Source organism: Notamacropus eugenii, chromosome 1 (assembly GCF_028372415.1).
Source record: "Notamacropus eugenii isolate mMacEug1 chromosome 1, mMacEug1.pri_v2, whole genome shotgun sequence".
Lineage (NCBI taxonomy): Eukaryota > Metazoa > Chordata > Mammalia > Diprotodontia > Macropodidae > Notamacropus > Notamacropus eugenii.
Window position 1 is genome coordinate 82,278,901 of NC_092872.1, and position 20,317 is coordinate 82,299,217.

Sequence of the window (20,317 nt, forward strand, 5' to 3'; positions counted from 1 at the left end):
ATAAGAAAACTGAGGCTCAGAGGAAATGAAATGGCATACCCCAAGGCACACTACCATTTTAGTCCCAGAGACTGGGATTAGAACCTAACAGTCCTAATTCTCAGCAATAATGTCCTTTACACTACATTGTGTTCTTACCCCAGTGGACTTTGGCTTACAGTGTTCATTTCATTTGTTGATCCTGGTTCATTCTCTAATGAATGAATGTCCAAGGCTCTGGAAAAGTTAAATGAGGATGGGGCTGGCCATACTAGGTTCTAGATCAGGGGAAAAATTAGTTCTTCCTTTTAGGATCTATTTTCTGAAAGTTATCCTTCCCTTCCCATCTACTCCCCACTCCAACTCCTCCAGTGCACACACCTCCTTTCTAGTCAGGTTTTAGAGTTCTAACAGCACCATGAGGAAGCTAGGTGGTGCCATAGTTCACACAGTGTCCCTGGAGTTAGGGAAGACTCTTCATGAGTTCAAAGCTGACCTCAGACACTTTTAGCTGTGTGACTCTGGGCAAGTCACTTAACCCTCTTTGTCTCAGTTTCTTCATCTGTGGAATGAGCTAGAGAAGGAAATGTTAAAAACTACTCCAGGGTCTTTGCCAAAATGGGGTCACAAAGAGTGGCATATGACTGAATAACAATAAATAGCACCATAACTTTTTTCTAGAGTGCTTGGGGGCTTTCATTTAGTATCATTTTATTTATTTCAGCCTCTTATTTAAACATTGTTTGGCTTGTAGCTTAAAAACTTAGCTTTTGAATGTTTTATCTGCTATACACCTTCCTTTGTTCCTGTGGTCTACATACTGAATCTCCTGAAGCAAAGAATCATAGAATCAGATTTAGAGCTGAAAGGAATTTAGAGATCAACCACCCCAATCCATCCTTTTAACAGATAGGGAACATGAGGCTCAAAGATTTGCCCCAAAGTAGCAGAGACAGAATTTGAACCTAAATCCCTTGACTCTAAATTCATCATTCTTTCATGGCTCCACACTGAGGGGCTAACTAGAACTTTATGTAATAAAGCAGGACAGAGTGCCTAGCATTGTGCCTTGTGGGCTTAAGAAATGTTTGGTAAATGGAAATTCCTTTAAGAGCCTGTCCTAGATTTACCACTGACATGACATCAAATTACTTCCCTCTCCACTACCTCAGCCCCCTTTTCTGCTAAATGCTGAGAATGGTGTTCATTTTTCTAGCCTCATCTCATAAGGCAGCTAATAAAAGTTAATGTGGTGCAGGTCAGATGTAAGTTTGCTGGGTAATAATGTCCAGCCACAGAAAACATTGGTTCAGACTTGTGATATCACTGGGGTAGAGAATATCAGATTCCTTTACCAGTATCATTACCTTAGAGAATCTTCTGAGGAACTGAAGAGGTAAGTGACTGACTCAGAGTCATCCAGCCAGCACTTATCAAAGGCTGAACTTGAACCCAGGCCCTCCTGACTTTGAGATAGCACTCCCTCCACTTACCTAGACTGCCTCTCAGATATCAGAATGCTAGAATAACAGTAGTAATGAATAGGCAGTCAGAGCCTATCACTAGGACAATTTAATTCTCCAAGCGGAAGAGTATATATGGGTGAGGGGGAGGAAGAGAGAAGGGTAGTTAACTGAGGCTGAATCACTTTTCCAAAGTGCCATATCACATTCACAAATGAGAAACAAGGCCTCTGACTCCCAGGCTGAGTGTCGCTTAGACGGCCTCATCCCTTGTTTCTTCAAACAGGTAGTTCTAGTGAAGAATGAGGTTAGAATTAAATTCTTCCATCTGGGTCCTCTTCCCTTGCTCTGAATGCCAGGAGATACTGAAGAGCATGTTTTTCTCCCTGCTTCCTTCTCCTTGTCTCCAGCCATTTGGTGCAGAATTTAAAGCTCAAATGGATTTTAGAGATCATGCCCAACTCCCCTCATTTTATAGATGAGGAAACTGAGGCAAACAGATGTGAAGCGACTTGTCCAGGGTCAGTCACATGGGTGATAAGTAGCTGAGCCAACACTTGAATGTGGGCTTTTGACTCCAGGTCCACTGCCCTTTCCATTCACCATGGGAAGGGTAGTTGGGCTCCCTCAGGAAGGCAAATTGGAGAGCAGTATGTTGCTTGTTCCAGGCACTAATCACCTGGGTTTCTATAAGGAGTCAGCCAACATAAAGGCAAAAGTGTATAAAGCCAGAGAATTGAATTTGAATTCTGATTCTACTACTTACTGCCTTTGTGACCTTGGACAAGTCACTTATCTCCTCTAGGCCTCATTTTCCTCATTTGTAAAAGGAAGGGATTTAATAAGATAATAGGATCATAGGTTGAAAGCTGGAAAGAACCTTACAGGTCATTCAATCTAATGCTTTCATTTTACAGATGAGTAAAGCAATGCCCAGTCACATAGAGAATGATAAATAATAGCTAGTATTTACTGAGTACCTTATTAAGGTTTGCAAAGTACTTTACAAATATAATTTCATTTGATCCTCTTAACAACTCTGGGAGATAGGTGCTGTTATTATTCCCATTTTACAGAGGAAGGAGTTAAGTGACTTGCTCAGGACACATAGCCAATAGGTATCCAAGGCTTGATTTGAACTCAGATCTTGACTCCAGAGCCAGTTTGCTACCCACTGGACCACACAGCTGACTCTTACTAAATGGCACAATGAAAATTCAAACTCAGGTGTTGTGGCACCAAAGTCATTGCTTTTCTCGTTGCACCATACTAGGGACCCTTATAGCTCTAAATCTATGATCCTATGAATAAATATTCATTGATTGATTAATTAAAATAATACTCGCTCCACAGGAAATGTCTAGGTAATTAAATGAATTACTATAATTGAGAGGTATTAATCAGGAAGGGGGAATGTAATTGGTGAAACAGCAAAGCTTTGCTTAGTTTAATGATTGGATCCTTTCCCTCTCCACAACACCGAAACCAATACAACATGAAGTCTGAAAAGGCTACCACATTTCCCATGGTTCAAGAAAGATAGCTGGATCCCCTGGTCAGAGACAGACACTGGTACCTTTTGCATTCCCTGTAATGTGCATATAGCATAAATCCCCTGTTATAGGACATGAGGAGGCTAAAGGAGACAATTTTCTCCTCCAGAGTCTCAGTCTATCCCTCTTTCCTTAAAGAGATGGTCCAGGAGACAAGAGCTATAACAGTGGTAAGACTAGGGGCAGTTAGGTAGCACAGTGGATAGAGCACTGGGCTTGAAATCAGGAAGATTCATCTTTATGAGTTCAAAATTAGCCTCAGACATTTGATGGAAAAAAAAGGCCAAAGTCTCCCATTGAGGCCATCTCCAGTTGTCCTAATCTATATCTTGTCACTGGACCCAGTTGTCTCTGGAGAAAAGAGTGAAGCTGTGATTTTGCACAGCCTTCCCTCATTTAAATTCAATTCACTAGAAAGGCAAGACATCACCTTCCTGATGTCATTGAGAATGAAGCTCAACAACAGACACTAGCTGTGTCACTTAACTCTGTTTGCCTAAGTTTCCTCATCTGTTAAATGAACTACAGAAGGAAATGGCAAACCACTCCAGTACCTTTGCCAAGAAAACCCTAAACGGGGTCACCAAGAATCAAACATGACTGAAACAACTCAACAACAACAGATTTGTCCTGCTTGGCCATGAAGGACGAGCTAAGAAACAGATAAAAGCTGCAGATTTTAGACTTGTTAGGAAGACATTGCCATACAATTAGAGCTAGTCAAAAGAGTGAGGCTTTTTGGGGAATAGTGAATTTTCCCTCATTTGAAGTCTTCAGGCAAAGGCTGGATGATCGACCGCTTTTGTTTCTGGATCCCTAATGCCCGCCCATAGGCAAAGACACAGAGCTGGAAGGGATCTCAGAGACCATCTAGAAGTCCAACTCTCATTTTACAGATGAGAAAACTGAGGTCTACGGAGGTGAAGGACTTCCTTCAGGTTAACCAGACAGCAAGCATCAGAGGTGGGATTTGAACTCCTGTCCTCTGACTCCCTAACTCTTGTGCTTTCCATTGTACTAAATCACAGGCACTCAAATGCTTGGGACAGTTCGATGGCTCAGTGGATGGAGCATTGAACCCGGACTCAAATCTTGCCTCAGACTCTTACTGTCTGTATGATGCTGGGTAAGTCACTTAACCCTATTTGCCTCAGCTTCCTCATCTGTAAAATGAGTTGAAGAAAGAAATGGCAAACCACAGCAGTATCTTTGCCAAGAAAACTCCAAAAGGGGTCATGAAGAGTCGGAAAAGACTGAATAACAACAATAACAAATTCTTATTGAACTGAATTACAAGAAATGTTGTAGAAGGGACTCAAGTATGGTCTAGATTGGTCCTGAGGTCCCTTCCAAAAGTGAGAGCCTGAGATTCTATGACTAATGTCCTTCAGGAATTCACAAGCATTTAGATTTAGCTCAGGCTGCATTCCATGGCTCCCCTGTAGATTTCCCAGTATGTTAGTTATTTCAAAGGCAGTACAGTAAACACATGTCCCTCACTGACATTTGAAGCATAAGAGCCATTTCAGACTTCTAAATCCAGTTTATTGAGTAAAAAATTCTCATTTTCTCAAGACAGAAGATAATTCAAATCTTCAAAGATGTCAGCCTCAAACCTAAATCCAAACAAATAGAGTAGGAATGAATTTTGAAAAGTTCATTTCTGTTCCAGTCCCATATGCATCTTTTCAGAAACAAGCAAAGCAGCCAATGAATTTTACCCTAGACTCTCTTGCTTATCTAATAAGACTTGACATAAATCCTCTGCCCAGGGAAGGAAAGGAGGCCAACTTCAGAACTGATCTTCAGTGTAGGACAGAGATGGTAAGGTAGATGACCCACTTAGTCTCCTGGGGACATACTGTAAATGGAGTGCTCAGCCTGGAGTCAGGAAGATAGGAGTTTATATCCCGTCTCAGACACTTCCTAGCTGTGTGACTTTGGGCAAGTCATTTGATATGTTTGTCTATGTTTCTTCAACTGTAAAATGCTCTCTCATCAGTTGTGAACTGATTCAGCCATTCTGGAGAGTATTTGGAACTATGCCTAAAGGGCTATAAAATTGCATGCTCATTGATCCAGCAATACCACTATTAAGTCTGTATCCCAAAGAGATCATAAAAAAGGGGAAAGGACCCACATGTACAAAAATATTTATAGTAGTTCTTTTTGTGGTGGCCAAGAATTAGAAACTGAAGGGACGCCCTTTAATGGGGAATGTTTGAACAAGTTGTGGTATGTGAATGTAGTGGAATACTATTGTTCCATGAGAAATGGCAGACTTCAGAAATACCTGGAAAGATTTGCATGAACTGATGCTAAGTGAAGGAAGCAGAAGCAGGGGAACGCTATATATAGTAACAGCAACATTGTTTGATGACCAGCTTTGTTAGACTTAACTCTTCTGAGCAAGGCAATGATCTAAGATAATCCCAAAAGACTCATGATGGAAAATGCTATCTATCCACATCCAGAGAAAGAACGGTGGAGTCTGAATGTAGATCAAAGCATACTATTTGCTTTTTTTTGGTTGTTTTTTATGTTTTCTTTCTCATGGTTTTTCCCTTTGGTTTTGATTCTTCTTTACAACATGACTAAAGTAGAAATAATATGATCATACACATATAGCCTATATCAGATTGCATGCTGTCTTGGGAAGGGGGAGTGGAGGGAGGGGGGAAATTTTAGAACTCAAAATCTTATAAAAGTGAATGTTGAAGACTAAAAATAAATATTTTTTTAAAAATGGGGACCATCAAATTGCCTACATCCCAGGGTCGTGGTGAGGCTAAAGTGAGATATTTGTGAGCAATCAGTGGCTGGCATATAGCAGTTGCTTACTAAATGCTTTTTCCTTCCTTTTCTATCATCCAGTGTTACAGTGAAGAAAAAAAGCAACCTGGACCTTAGTTTCCTCATTTGTAAAATAAAAGCTTGAACTAAATGACCCCTGAAGTCCCTTCCAACTTTGGATCTATAATTCTATGGTCTTTAATAGTTCTATGGTATAGTTAACTGGCTAGTGACCCAATGGCATCAGGAATAGTTAATTTGTGCACCCAAGAGAAGTTTGAAAATTGTGCTCCTTTGTTCTATGGAGTGTCACCATTGTAAAATATAAAGAGAGTCACGAAAAGCCAGGTTCAGTCTCTATTGGCTGTGTGATCCTGGGCAAATCACTTAACCCTTTTGTGACCCAGGGAACTCTCTTGAGACTATCTTTTGCAGAACACGTCTGACCTGTATTGAAATCTTCTCTCTAGGACCTCTCTCTTCCAATGAAATATCAGGTCTGGTCTAGTCCTCAAAACAGAGGTGGCCAAGTAAATTACCTGCCTACCACGAAAAGAAGAATTTTCTGAAGTCTGAATATACATTTGTAGAAAGTAATATTTAAAAGTATCCTTCAGTAGGTATATCCTCATTTGTCCAATTCAATTAAATAAATAGGACTTCAGCACCTACTGTGCACCAGACTCTGTGATGCATAGTAGGTGTGTACTTACTAATCTTGGTTCTACTCAGTTTCTCAACTGGAGAATATACTACCTGTTCTGCCCACAATCCCATTAGCTTATTAGGGAGGATATAATTGACCTTCTAATAACTTCTCTTCCACTTATGTCCTTGAACCAGAATTTCTTGGTTCATCACATCTACAGGACCTGCTTGTTTCTCCTCCCTCTGCTCTAATAAATCCTACTTCATTTATTTCTTCCTCCTTTTGACTCTTGTTCCTTCCTGCCCCTCCTTCTGTGTCTCAGTTCCTCCCCAGCCCCTATATCAGAATTTTCTGCCACTCAGGGCCAAACTTTGCAGTACAAGCCCATTCAGGGAACATGCTGAAATAAATCACCACTCATCAGTTCACATGCCTTTCGTCCACAGCCTGGAGCACCACCTTATACCCACCTTCTAACTATAACTGGCTATATCAAGACTTCTCCTAGGGCTTAAATATATGTGTGTGTGTGTGTGTGTGTGTGTGTGTGTGTGCATGTGTGCAGGTGCATGTACACACATTTGCTTATTTAAATGGACACTGAAGATATTGTCATCTATTTAGATTAGCTTAGATGTGTTCCAGACTATGGACAAGGGCTTCCTCAGATGACCCCTTGAAGAGTTTAGGGCATAGTTACCACCTCGGAAGATATGTATTGAACTAAAACAAAAGGTACAGTTTTCCTGCTACAGGACTCAGACAGGTTGCAGCAAGCCTAGAGGGAGAGGTGTTGGGCTATCGGAAGAGCATCTGCTTGCAGAAGGGAGGGTGTGGCTCTTTCTGGATTTTAAATCCCACCACAATAAAACCTGAAATTTTATCTAAATAATCCCCCCATCTCTTCCTCTCTCCAAGTTTCCTGTCTTCCCCTACCCCACTTTTCTCCTCCTCAGGCCTTTTGGAGGGCTGGCCTCTGGAGTAAGGCGAGGTAAGGTTTAAGTGATCTGTTTTCAGGGGTGCTGTTTTTCAGGCCTCGCTGAAACTTTTGCACAAAATTCTGGTTAAGTAATTCCCAGACATCTTTTTTTTAAATGTAAATGCAAAAAGATGTAGATCTTCTTCAAAGTAATAACTCATTAAATCTCTAATACTCTGAATAAATTTATTCCCTTCTCTCTTTTCCTGAGAGGAAGAATAGGGTGGAGGCAAAGAAAATGTGACTGAAGAAGGAGAGAAATACAGAGGAGTTAGGGAGTAGGGGAAGGGGAGGGGGAAGATAAGTTGTCAATTTTGTCTAGAGCCAATCCTGACATGCCTACCATCCTGCTCCTGGCTGATGGGCATGGAATACAGGTTCCCTCTTTCCTGACAGACCCCTAATTCATCAACTCCAAAGAACAAAACAATACTCTAGGAAGAAAGGGGGCTTCAGGACCCCCAAGTAGTATGGGGGCATAGCAAGAGCATGAGGCTCTTCATTCATATTTGAATCTGCTCAATCCTGTCCTCTCAATTCTTATTTTTAAGAGCAAGGTAGGCATGAGTCCTGAAGCCCCACCCCACTTTTAGTGCCTCTCCCTCCTCAAATAACGTATTTATACATGGATGTTTATATATGGATGTAGCTTCACTGCCATTCCTTCTCCCTGTTACATTATCTCCTATATAATGTAAGCATCTTGAGGGCAGGAGCTATTTCACATTTGTCTTTATTATTTGTCACGTATTAGGTGCTTCAGTAAATATGGTTGAGGCACAGGTGGTTTCCTGTACCAGTCATCCTAGTTTGAGCCACTGTGGGGTAGGGTTTTTTTTATGCTCTATAACCCTAATAGTAGTCACTACGGATCACACTGGTGTTTTTAATTGGGGGAGGGCCAAGGCATGAGGCAGATATGGGCTTATACTAGCTACAATTTACAGAGATCATTATCTCCTGAGATCTGAGCAGATGGAGAAAACAGACAGTGAGCGATGTGCTGGTCAATGTTTAACAATAGGCTCCCCCCAAAGGTACAACATACTTTTAAATTTAATCTGCGTCATCAACATTTTCTCCATCACTTTCTTAAGTTGAGACAATCAACAGAACAATAAATCAAATCCTGATTTGTAGTTTGCCACTTTTTAAATGGTTACACTGAAAATTTAACAAGAGCCTCTCCAGAGTCAGTCAGTTTGCTCTGGCTCCGGCATACCGGGACTCATCAGAGGACCCAGATCAGTTCAATCAAAGAAACACACTGCTGATCTGGGGCTAAATCCCCAGAATATGATTCTTACCTTCTTTGACAGAGCATTCTCTCTCTGATTAGAACCAGAAAAATAGTCCCTATATCATTTGTCAACTGAGAAACAGTCCCAAACTTTTAAAGAATTCAGTTGCCCCACCCTTCTATCCAGCTGAAAACTTGATGCCAGCTCTGCCATTGCTGCAAGGCTCCCATAATTGGAAGTTCAGCTATTAGGTCTCTCTACTCTTTTCACAGGCTTTCATCATCAGAAGGAATGATAAGAGCTCCAAGGCAACTAGACACTTCATCCTCCCAGGGGGTTATTCTCTCCTATAGTTGAGCTCAGCCCACTTGAGCTGGCTCTGAGAAACATCTCAGATATTTTTAATGTGACGCCTTCCCCAGAAATTCCTCTGGGTTTCTATATATAATACCTGTTATCTGGGCCATTCACTTGATGCTTCTTTGCATTATCATTGAACATGTCCACACATCTTAACTCCACAACTCTTCAGGCTCCTAGAGAGCAGGGACAGTATCTTTTTGCACTCCGCCCTTAATACAAGGCTGGGCACATAGCAGGTGCTCACTAAGTATATGGTGAATGAAGGAAAGAAGGAATGACAGGGCTGGAACAAGCCACCCCTTTCCCCATCAAGTCTCTGACCTCTCATGACCTGCAGGGCCTCAGGCACCAGGGCCCCACCAGAGTGCTCACACTATTATTAGCTGACTTTTAATACCCAGAACTTCCAGTAGAGCCCCACACCTATGATTAGGAGCCTAGGCAATAAGGAAGATGTTTCACACTTTGCCTTCTCCCCAATTTTAGCTGCTAAAAGATTGAAGATCAGGGAGGGAGTGGCCCTTTTCTCTTGTGCTTGGCCATGATGCATCTTATTCAGAGGATCATAGATCTAGAGGTCAGCTAATGCAACTCCTTTATTTTACAGATGAGAAAACTGAGAATCTGGAGAGAGGTAAAGGGACTTGCTCAATCAACTTCACAAAGGTAGAAAGTCATAGCAGGATTTGAACTCAGGACTCAGAACTCAGCACTTTTTCCCCCCAATTTCTGACTATTTTGCCTCCGTATCTTGACTTGGGTAGAGAGAAACTTGGGTCTCCTAGTAGGCAGTTTTTCTGTCCTCTATGCTGGCTAGTATAGTGGTAGGCATGTAAGTAATGACTTAATAAGTACTAGCTGAATTGAATTTCTTTTAGTTTCTGGGCCTCAGAGTTCTCTGTATGAAGAGCCTAGAGATCTTGGAATGATTAAAAAAACAGCCCTATTTTGGTAGACATCTCCCCCTCCAATCACCTACAACTATGATTCTATGAATAAATTCTTGATTGGTTAATTAAAAGAAAACTCTCTACACAGGAAACTTCTAGATAGAGTGGGCACTCCATAGGAAATTTTTTGATCGACCAATTGAAGAGCATCCATACAGCCCTTTGCTCCGTCCTCTGGATCTTCTTCCTTTCCAATTGCTAAAGGCCTGGGATGAAGCTATTACTTTCCACAGAGAATACTTTTCTTGGAATTAGAACCAAGAGCCTTTCCCTTTAAATGTGCCAAAAGCACCTACCTTGGTGCCCTGGGGAGAGGCCCCACATCCACCTGCTCATTTATTTTGAGGAGGGGAGTATGATTTACTCAGCCTTTGCATAACCCAGTAGGGAAGGGGTGGGGCAGTTGGATGGTATTCATTATGTATTCCATTCCCCCATCTCTGTGCCATCTGTTTGCCCCTCCCTCCTACCCTTATCCCCCCTTCCCTCTCCCCACCAGCAGAGAAGAATTCTGACTTCAAACAAGTCAGGAAAGGGCATTTCTTTCCACTTGCTTTGCCCAGAGAACCAGAGCCAGATTTATTTCCCATTTCCCTTAGTGTTTTTACAAGTGACCAGGATCTTATTTTTTTTTTCTACAGACTTAAGCTTTAAGGTGATGGGAAATAAGGGGGAGAGATAGTAAAATAGGATTTGGGCTACCCAGGGTTTTCCTAGGAGCAGGGGTGGCATACAGGAAAGCAAAACAAGGCAAGGTGAAGTGGATTTTAAAGGAATTGTGGCAGAGAATGCAGGAGTCCCTTGAGAGAGAAGAGCCTTCTGAGGCTGGCACAGAGCATCTGATTGTGCAACAATGTGGAGAAAGGCAATGAGGAGCTGACCCTGGTCTGGTGTTGATAGCTGGGTCAGGATACAGCCAGCTGAAAAGAGAATTGTCCTTTCCTTTTCTACTGCCTAGCCCAGACTCTGTAATCTTTTGGGAATGGGGACACAGGAGAGCTGAGACCTTGCAGGGAAAAGAAAATGGAATAAACGTTATTTCTCTAGAAAAAGTCAAGGCATGAGATTATCAGCGCTCTTTCCTTTGAAAAATTACTTTGTATTACTTTGTATGTATATTTTTTCTTTTTTCTTTATTTTTTGTATTCTCCAATCCCAGCACAGCTTCTAGTACATGGGTGCTCAAAAAAAAAAATAAAAAACATGTAGAATAGAATTGATGAAGAATAACTTTGGAAAATGATTTATATATAAAGGGGAATTCTGTGACAACCCTCCACCCCATCCCTGTTTAAAATCTCATTCATAAAGATGTCCAAATACCTGCCGGATGACCCAAAACAGCATCAAATCCTGGACAAGGACTCAGGGCCCTAGGAACAAACCTGTTTAGGGAATCTGAAACCCAAGTTCTCACTGAACTCTCCTGGGAAAGTCCTAGTTTTCACACAGGTCCCTCATGGGGAAAAGGGCAGTGAGAATGGGATAGGTTGGATGCACAGACTGAAGAGAAAGGAGGTAAGAAAAGTTATATACATAGGGGATGAAAACTGTTATCAGAGAGAGGGTCAGTGAGGTGGACTATTTTTAGATTACTGACATTTTAGAACACTGATACCCCTTCCTATCTGGTAGAGAGTTAATGGAGTTAGTGCAAAGATCCCACTTGGAGTCAGGACACTTCCTTTGGAATCCAAGTCTAACGCGACTGTTTTAATCTCCCTGAGTCTTGACTTAGCCCATCTGCGAAGTAGGCATAACAATGCCTGCGGCACCTGCCTCAGGGCACTGTGGTTTGGAAAGACCCCCATTAAACTCTACAAATTCGAATTATTATTCCATCAGTGCCAGGCATTCCTTCCGACCCCAAGCTCTCAAAGTACCCACTTTGGCAAGAAGCTGGAGTAGCTTTTCCTAGTGAGAATCCGAGGACCCCAGGAGTCCTTCCTATGCTGCCTGCCCTTTGGAGGCCAGAGGAAGTCCAGAGTTCCACCCCGCTGCCATCTCCGTCTCATCCTCCCCTCCCCAAGCTGGCTCTGCCTCTGTGTCCGAACTCTATCTCGATGAGGGTTTTCCCAAACCGGTTATTAAGTGAGCACATTAGTACTTATCAAACCAACGTGGGCTGTTGCTTTAATCCAAACACATCAAAACATGCTATTCTCCTTTCTCAGGCAGCTCTTCCAACCTGAGCTAATGAGGTGCCTGCCAGTTTCGAGGCTGGGGTGGAGGTGTACGTGGGGGGGGAGTCTGGAGCCACACCCCTGCCAGGACTGAGCACCGACTCCGTAAAGGTCAGCCCCAAAGACAGGGTGGTGCTTTGTGGTTCTGGCCCCCGACATCCTCCCATGCCCGAAGGTTCAGCCTCCCCTCCAGCAGGACCCTCCGGCTGCACTGGCGGCCGCGGCTCCCGCAGCAGGTGGCTGGACGTCATTCGGCAGGTAGCCTCGCGTCCCCTCTCCCTGCTCAGCCGAATCCCTTCCCCTCCCACCCTCCAGCCAGCTTAGAGCTTCTCCTTGGGGCAAAGGAGCCCATAGGTGCCAACCCGCCGCCGCTTCCTCACCTCCTGGTCTGCACGGTGGGGCTGTATTTGCCTTTGTTTTTCTTCCTGAACAGCGAGTTCATTCTGCCCTCGGTGTGTGCACAGCTCCTGCCCGCCGGTGTGCGCCTGTGTTTGAAGGACTGGGGGTCTGGAGCGGGGCAGTTGCGCAGGGAGGGTGAGCGGGAGCCCGGGCAGGTGTGAGAGCGGCTGTCAGGAGAGCCCCCAACTGCAGCCCGCAGCTCTAGCTCGGGGTCACTACTCCAGGGGGGCGGGGTTGCACTGCCGGGTTGGGTCTAGCTCCAGAGGCTGTCTGTCCCTCTCCCTTTCCTGGGAGAAGGTGGTGCTTACCTTCACGTCACCCAGGCGGGTGGAGCTTCCCACCCTGCTCCCCTCCCTCTCCTTTTTACCCACACTCAGGGTGTGAGGCGGCACCCAGGACCAGTGCGCACATGCATAGGGCGCGCGTGAGAATCACTTTTGTTTCCTTTTACATAGGCACCCAATGTTTAAAAGGGAGATGGTCGTGAAAGCGTGGCACTGGCATGGATGAGGTTAGAGCAGACGGGCATCAGCTGCAAGTTCAGCTGCAAACTCTGTGGAAAGTGCCAACCAAGCTCCCTCCCTTTGGCCCGGAGTCTTGGCTGTGACCCAGCTCTGCCCCACAGACTACAGATGCTGAGGGGGTTTCCGGGTCTGGCAGTAATGAAACCCCTCATAGCAAGACTCCAAAGCAGGGCTTCCTTAATTTGGGCGCACCCAGGCAGATTTTTGTCCCAGGGACAGCAAACCCAGAATACGGGTTAGTAGGCACATATAACATGAAGGATCCTGCAGGGCCAGGTTTCTGTACGCTGGAAATTAAAGAACACACCCATGACATATTACCACTTCCAGTCCTTGTGAACTTTTCAGGTTCAAGAAATTTGAGTTGCAAGGACTAATGTGGAAATATGTTTAATATGCTTGTATATCTATAGGCTATATCAGATTGCATGCTGTCTTGGGGAAAGAGAAGGTAAGGGAGGGGGAGAGAATTTAGAACTCAAAACCTTATAAAAGTGAATATTAAAAACTAAAAATAAATAAATACATTTAAAAAAAGAAATTGAGTTGTAAGCATGATAGAAAGAACTTGTCAACATCTAAAAGCAAATTTATTAAAGTTTAAGACAGCTGCATAATACAATCATAAAGCATGCTCTTATTTTAGATCTTGTTTCATATAAAAATATCCGCTATAGATAAAAATGTCTATCTGGTTTTCTGGTTAGCAGAGTAAATCCTGGATCATCTATGAGAAGAAAATAATTAGTTTTTCCATGTCATTCATAGACTATTTCTATCATGCTTACACCTGATGTATTCAAGTTTTAAAACTGTAATAAAGAGTTAAGGAAGATCTTGTGTTGTACAGTTAGTAAGACAGCACTTTGGAATGAGAAATTACATAGAGGGACATCAAGACTATCGTCAGGCAAATGTATGCCTGGGAAAAAAAATAGGCATGGGACATAATGAGAGTGAGGGGTGACCAGTGTACTCCGTTCATATTTGTGCAATGTCAAGAAATCTCAGCACATTGGGCAGATCCCCTGTGGGGAATTTACGATAGGACAGGTAAGAGTTGCCCAGGACTGTCAGACATTGATGAGTTGTGATCTGCATTGTGAGACAGAATTGATGAAGGCACAGATTCACTGAACATCAGAAAAGATGAACTACTTTTGTGTTAAGTGTATGGGTGGCACAGCTACCCCTGGAGCCACTACAAGTGGAATCCCTGCTAAAAGTAGATCTCCCTCCCTTCCTTCTCTCCTCTCTTCCTTCTCTCTGTGCCTAGCAGACAGATTATTCTGGAATTAAGGATCATTTATTTTTCTGGCCTATGAGATTTCTGCTGTCTAGTGTGAAAGGTCCCCCCACTCTCTAGGAGGCCTAGACTGTTCCACCTAAACAACCAATTATAGAGATTAGCAAAGGTTTTCTGGAAGGCCTGGATTCAGGAAGAACTGAGCTCAAGTCTAGGCTCAGATTAGCTACATGACCTTGAGCAAGTCATTTAACCTCTGTCTGCCTCAGTTTCCTCATTCATAAAATTGGGATAGTAATAATAATGCCTACCTCAAAAGACTGGTGTGAGAATCAAATGATGTAAGATTGGTAAAGCACTTAGCACAGTGCCTGGCACATAGTAGGGGCTATGTAAATACTTATTCCCCTTTTGTTGGGATGATGCATTTTGAGCCTTGGTCGTATTCACCCATTCCTTCTACATCCATCGCTCCACTCCTCTATCCTTGAAGCATCTTTTAACAATCCAGACCTGGCATATCAGAACTTGGCTGCTAGCAGTGCTTAGTTGGCTGGTTCCCATGTCTGCTGAGACAGGTGGCAGGATGTTCCAGCCAAGACTTCTGTCAATGAGGTTTAGTCCATGCCTAATGCTGTCCATCTCAGCCTTGAAGATCAATAACTGCTCAGGGAGTGCTCCCTAGAGGCATGATTCTTCCAACTCTAAGTTGTACAGTACACACAACCAACTGAAATTCAACTAACATTCAGTTAGTGACCACTGTATGCAAAACACTGAGAAAAACCCTGCCCTTGACCTGAACAAAAGTTTCCAGTCTAGCAGGGAGAGCTTGCTTCTGGGCAGAGGGGTAGAAGGAAGTTCTGTGCAAGAGATAGCAGCATTTGAACTTGTTTTTTTTTTAAAAGATTACAATAATTACAATAATATTGCAAGATTGCAATAGTCAGAGATGGAAGATAGCCACTCATGGATGATGGGAGGAACAGGATCAAAGGATGTAGGAAAGTGTGTGTTCGTCCTTTGTTGCCAAAGAAGACCGTGCCATCAGAGAAATAATGACATGACTTGCACTTGACTTTGTTTTGAGTGAGGGAGGGCTGTGCAGGTCACCAGCCTCACTTCTCCTCCAGAGCCATCAGAATCCAGTGAGCAGATATTCATCAGGATGACTGGAGATGACCCAGGATGAGGCAGTTGGGTTAAGTGACTTGCCCAAGGTCACACAACTAGTGAGTGTCAAGTGTCAGGGATGAGATTTGAACTCAGGTCCTCCTGACTCCTGAACTGGTGCTCTATCCACTGCTCCACCTAGCTGCCCCTTAGGAAAGTTTAGGATGTATTAGGAGAACTGTGAATACTACTTTGGCTAAAACACAAAATGGGTGAAAAGGGGGAGTGGGAAAGTGGGGAATCAAAGGTCATCAGGCTGGTAAAGTGTCATCAGGATTGAAGGATTGCAACTGTAGACTTGTACCCATCAGGTCAAGCTAGGAACTGGGAATTCAAGGGAAAGAAGTTATAGGGATTCAGGAAATGATAGTTGACATTTATATAGTGTTTCACATGCATTGTTGCATGCGATCCTCACAACTTTATGATGTGGGTACTACAGGTATTCTCCTCTCCATTTTACAGATGAGGAAATTGAAACTCAGATGTGAAATTACTTGATCATGTTCAAACAGCTAGCAAGTGGCAGAGCCAAGATACTGACCCAGGTTTCACCTGACTCCATGTCTCATACACCATCAGCTACACCATATTGCTTTTCATATCATAATTCTTAGGAGAGGATTTGGGATGGCAAAAGGAAAGAAGAAATGTGTGTAAGATAGATGGATCAATAGGTAGAACCAAGTCCTGTATGGAATTCAGTAAGGGAAACGGTGGGAGTAAGCATTTACTAAACACCTACTCTGTGCGAGGTACTCTCCTAAGTGCTTTGTAAAGATTATCTCATTTGATCCTCAAAACAATCTTGGGAGGTAGGTGCTATTATAAGCCCAATTTTACAGTTGGGGAAACTGAGGCAGCCAGTTGTTTGTGTGTGTGTGTGTGTATGTGTGTGACTTCCCCAGAGTGACATAGCTAGTAAGTGTGTGAGGCTGGATTTGAACTCAGGTCTTTCTGATTCTAGGTCTAGTGGTCAACAAAACTCAAACTATCAAAATTCTCATTTTCTCCGGACCCTTGAATTATCTTCCTCCACTCAGGGAACTCTTCTTAGTGTCTACACCTAGAGGAATGACAAGTGGTAGTTAACTTTAGGGGGAGCACTTTGGCATATCAACCTGGCTATGCATCTGTCTTCATGTTCTAGGTCTTTTGTTAACAAGAGGGTCTCAAACTGACCTCAGTGGTATATAGCATGGTCGTCCAAGGTTGGAGAATAGTTGTAGATTCTTGTTTTAAAACTCTCTTACAGATTCCCTGGTGATAGGGCCTCCCTGTCAGTGGCTGAGAAACTGAGGGATCCATACTAGTCCCCTTTTTCACCCCATGGTTTCTCAGGCCCCAAGCAGCCTTGGGGAGAAATCCAGATGACTCAGCTGGACTGGGGCCAGACTAGGCTAGCCCAATTAGCAGATTCAGGGAGGAATATGAATTGCTGTTCATGAGGGGACTGGTTCTCCACCCTTTAGAGGTCTAGGAGCAGAGGAGTATGTGCACCTATATGTATGTGTGTGTGTGTGTTTATCAGTGTTCACACAGTTTACATTTCTGTGTCTGTATGTTTGCATCTGGATATAGTGATGGTTATCTGAAATATCTTATTTATTTAAGTAACTATATATATATGAGCTCAGTTTGCTGTAATGAATAGAGCTGACCCAACAGTCAAGAAGACCTGGGTTTAAATCCAGCCTATAACATAAATTGTGTGACCTTGGACAAGTCACTTAACCTCTTAATGCCCCCAGGCAAATCCTTAAGAGGATTATGAGTTTCAGTTCTAGAGATAACCAGCTGGTAGTGGGAGTTTCCTTACCTGGAGCTGCCCATTCCAGTGAAATCACAGGTCAGGTCCAAATAAGCAAAACCATCTATCTGTGTATAGTGGAGCCTTCCCAGAATCATGGGGTGGGAAAGATTGCCGCTGGAAGCCCACAGAATCCCTTGCTGATGGTGTTTTTCATATGTTCCATGGAACCCTCTCAATGCTCTCAAGCCAAATGACTCACAGATTGTCTTGACAGGGGTGAACCTGCTCTGTTTGGTTCTCCGAGATGGATATTTGTTTGTCTAACAGTGTTTAATGGTTAACTCTCCTGATGTCATTTTTTTCTGGGGGCATCAATTGCCATGATGCTTCCTGGTCACGGAGATACTCTGCTTATCTTAAGACCCATTTCCTCTACCCTGTGTTAGGCCTAGATCCAAAGCTGGTCCATGACCCACGTCTTCTGTAGGCGAGACGCATTCTATTTGGTCACCAACCATTTGTACTATTTGTTTACAGCTTGGGTGAAACTCAGGGTTTTCTCCATTTTCACCACTCAAGGTTTGAACGAGCTTAAAACAAGAATTGCTACATTCCAAACACTACTTCCGTTGGAAGAGGAAGGGGGAGGCGGAAAGCAGAGGGGAGTCCTATTTCCTTTCCAAATATATTGCCCACAGTTCTTTTGGTTGTCTCTTTTCCCCTTAGACCAGAGTGTGGAGACCCAACCTCACAAAAGACCAGAGTTCAAGGACAAAGCGAGAGATCCATTCTATAGCCTGCAGCAGGCTGCCTAATGCACTTGGTGAGGTGTTGTCTCATCTGGGTTTTGCAGTGGAGGGGAAGGGAACAGGTCTGGAGTGGCTTCAACTTATGTTTTGTAACATTATTTGCTTTTATTCTAGGACAATGAGAGGGATGGAAAATAATCCCGCCAAGGCCAATGCAGAACCAGGGCTGCCGCCCCAAAGGATTGATTCATGGGGCTAACACTGGCGAGCCCCCAGAGTCGCTTCCCAACCTCTCTCTCTGGGCCAGAGTTGGGGGAGGTGCGTTGGCAATGACTGGAGGGGGGAAAGGAGAGGGCCTGTTTGGAGAGGCTGGTATCTGTGGTGAGTCATCAGCACTGGAAACACTGAGCCTGTGTCTGAGTCATCCTATCAGAATGCTGAATGAGGTTCCCCATCCTGCCGTCCTTTCCCCTAACACCTCCCTTTCTGATCCCATCTCACTGCCCCTCCCTGGATGTTTTCCTCTTAAGCATCAAGGCTCCCTTAGCTCTCCTAGCTAGATCACAGACTCATAGATTTAAGGCTGAAAGCAAGTTTAAAGTTCATCTAGTTCAACTCGCTCATTTTGTAGATATCGAAATTGAGGCTCAGAGTAATTAAGTCATTTTTCCAAGGTCACACAGATAGTAAATTAGAGAGCTGAAATTCTAGCTGGGCATCCCCTCTGATACACATCTCCTAGATCTTGGCCCTGGATAGGATGCTGAAAGCAACTTTTCAGACCCTGTCCAGCTGTTATTCTTTAGCCACATGATCTAAGATTCCATTTATCTATGATTCCTGGACACTTCCCTCTCAGATCCTGTTCCCAGGTGACTTCCTGAATGACCTTTCTCCTTTCTCCAGTCCTTCTGGAGAAGGTGCCAATCAATCATCAAGCAGGTATTAAATACTTATTACTCCCTTCACAGACCCTGTGTGGCTGCCCCTCCATCTGTCTTTTCCTGTCCTCTCAGACTAGGTCTAGGTGGAATCCTAGAGGGATGGCTGTTTCAGGGACCAGGGCAGGGCAGGGCTGAAGGCTGGGTGGGGACATACAGGTTCTTCAAGCTGTAGTATTTAAAATAGGATCGAGGCTGCCAAAACCCCAAATCTAAAATGTTGCAAAGTGTGTGTCCTCCTCCTCTCCCTCCCCTCTTTCCTGCCTCTCCCTTTAGCAATGACACTACTGGGCTTTGTCCAGGTCAGACCAGTTGAGCTACATTGCTGCTTACAAAGTATCACAGGTTTAGGATTGTGACCCTGACTGCAGTCACTGACCAAGGGCAGAACATCCGTACCCACGTTCTCTGGCATTGGAAAGAAGAGAATGGACAGAACTCAATGTTTGGGGAGAAAACTGATCATTCCAGGCTTCTACTTGCAAAGAAAGGGTTCCCTATATATTCCTCTCTGCCTCTCTCTGGTTTTTTCATTTTAAGTATCTAACATATGATTAACATACATGATATAAGTGTATATATAATTAAAAAATAGAACCTGAGATTTCCTTTGTATAGGAAACTCTGGATGAAGGACTCCTCTGTCAATGCATTATTAATATGTATCCCGCAACTTATTGTCTGGGGTCACTGAGATGTGATTCAGTCAAGGTCACGTAGTCAGCATGTGTCATAGGCAACACCTGAATACAGGTCTTTCTGACTCCCAAGCCAGCTTTTTGCCATACATATTCCCTTTCTCATAAGCAGGGGTGTGCTGCTAAATGTCTAAGATCTGGCTCTCCAGGGGGAAGCAAATATTCCTGATACATCTTGAAATTTATATTTGTTATTATTAATAATATTTTCACTAACACTTTCTTGTCTAGACAGGCAACAAAACCATCAAATCAAACCCTGCTCTGTAGCGTTTGTTGATTTTGAGATGTAATGTCCATGCTGAAAATTTAACAGTTGGCTCTGTAAGCCATGCTACCACACACTTGCTTATAGGCACAACCAGAGCCCTAGGGGTCAAGCCTGGATATTTGCATAATACTCTCCTTATTGGTGGAGAGAATGATGACTTAAGACACCAAGCCTGCTTGAGGGCTGGAGTTCCTTGGTGCTTGGCTCCTTGCCCCCTTAGTAGGCACTGATCAGGTAATTATTCTCTCAGAGAGTGAGGAGAGTCATACGCAAAGGTTCAGGCTTGAACTCTCTGGTTACCTTAGTATATAACAAGTAAGCATCCACACACACATAACATACATGTGAACGTGCATTCACATTACACACACATGTATACACATGTACACACAGGTATATGTGGACGCATA

The 20,317-nt window shown here is 43.5% G+C and overlaps 1 protein-coding gene and 1 long non-coding RNA gene across 2 annotated transcripts in view; one reads left to right on the forward strand and one right to left on the reverse strand.

The window, feature by feature from the left end:
- Nucleotides 1-12,851, reverse strand: part of PPL (periplakin) — a 47,816-nt gene extending 34,965 nt beyond the window's left edge. The window contains exon 1 of the mRNA XM_072608029.1: nucleotides 12,534-12,851. Within this exon, the coding sequence (XP_072464130.1) occupies nucleotides 12,534-12,595 (62 nt within the window). The 5' untranslated portion in view covers nucleotides 12,596-12,851. The remainder of the gene's footprint in view (nucleotides 1-12,533) is intronic.
- Nucleotides 12,284-19,571, forward strand: LOC140503863 (uncharacterized). The gene is made up of 3 exons (XR_011966899.1): nucleotides 12,284-12,411; nucleotides 17,975-18,071; nucleotides 18,172-19,571. It is a non-coding gene; the product is annotated as an uncharacterized lncRNA (long non-coding RNA).
- The last annotated feature ends 746 nt before the right edge of the window (nucleotides 19,572-20,317 follow it).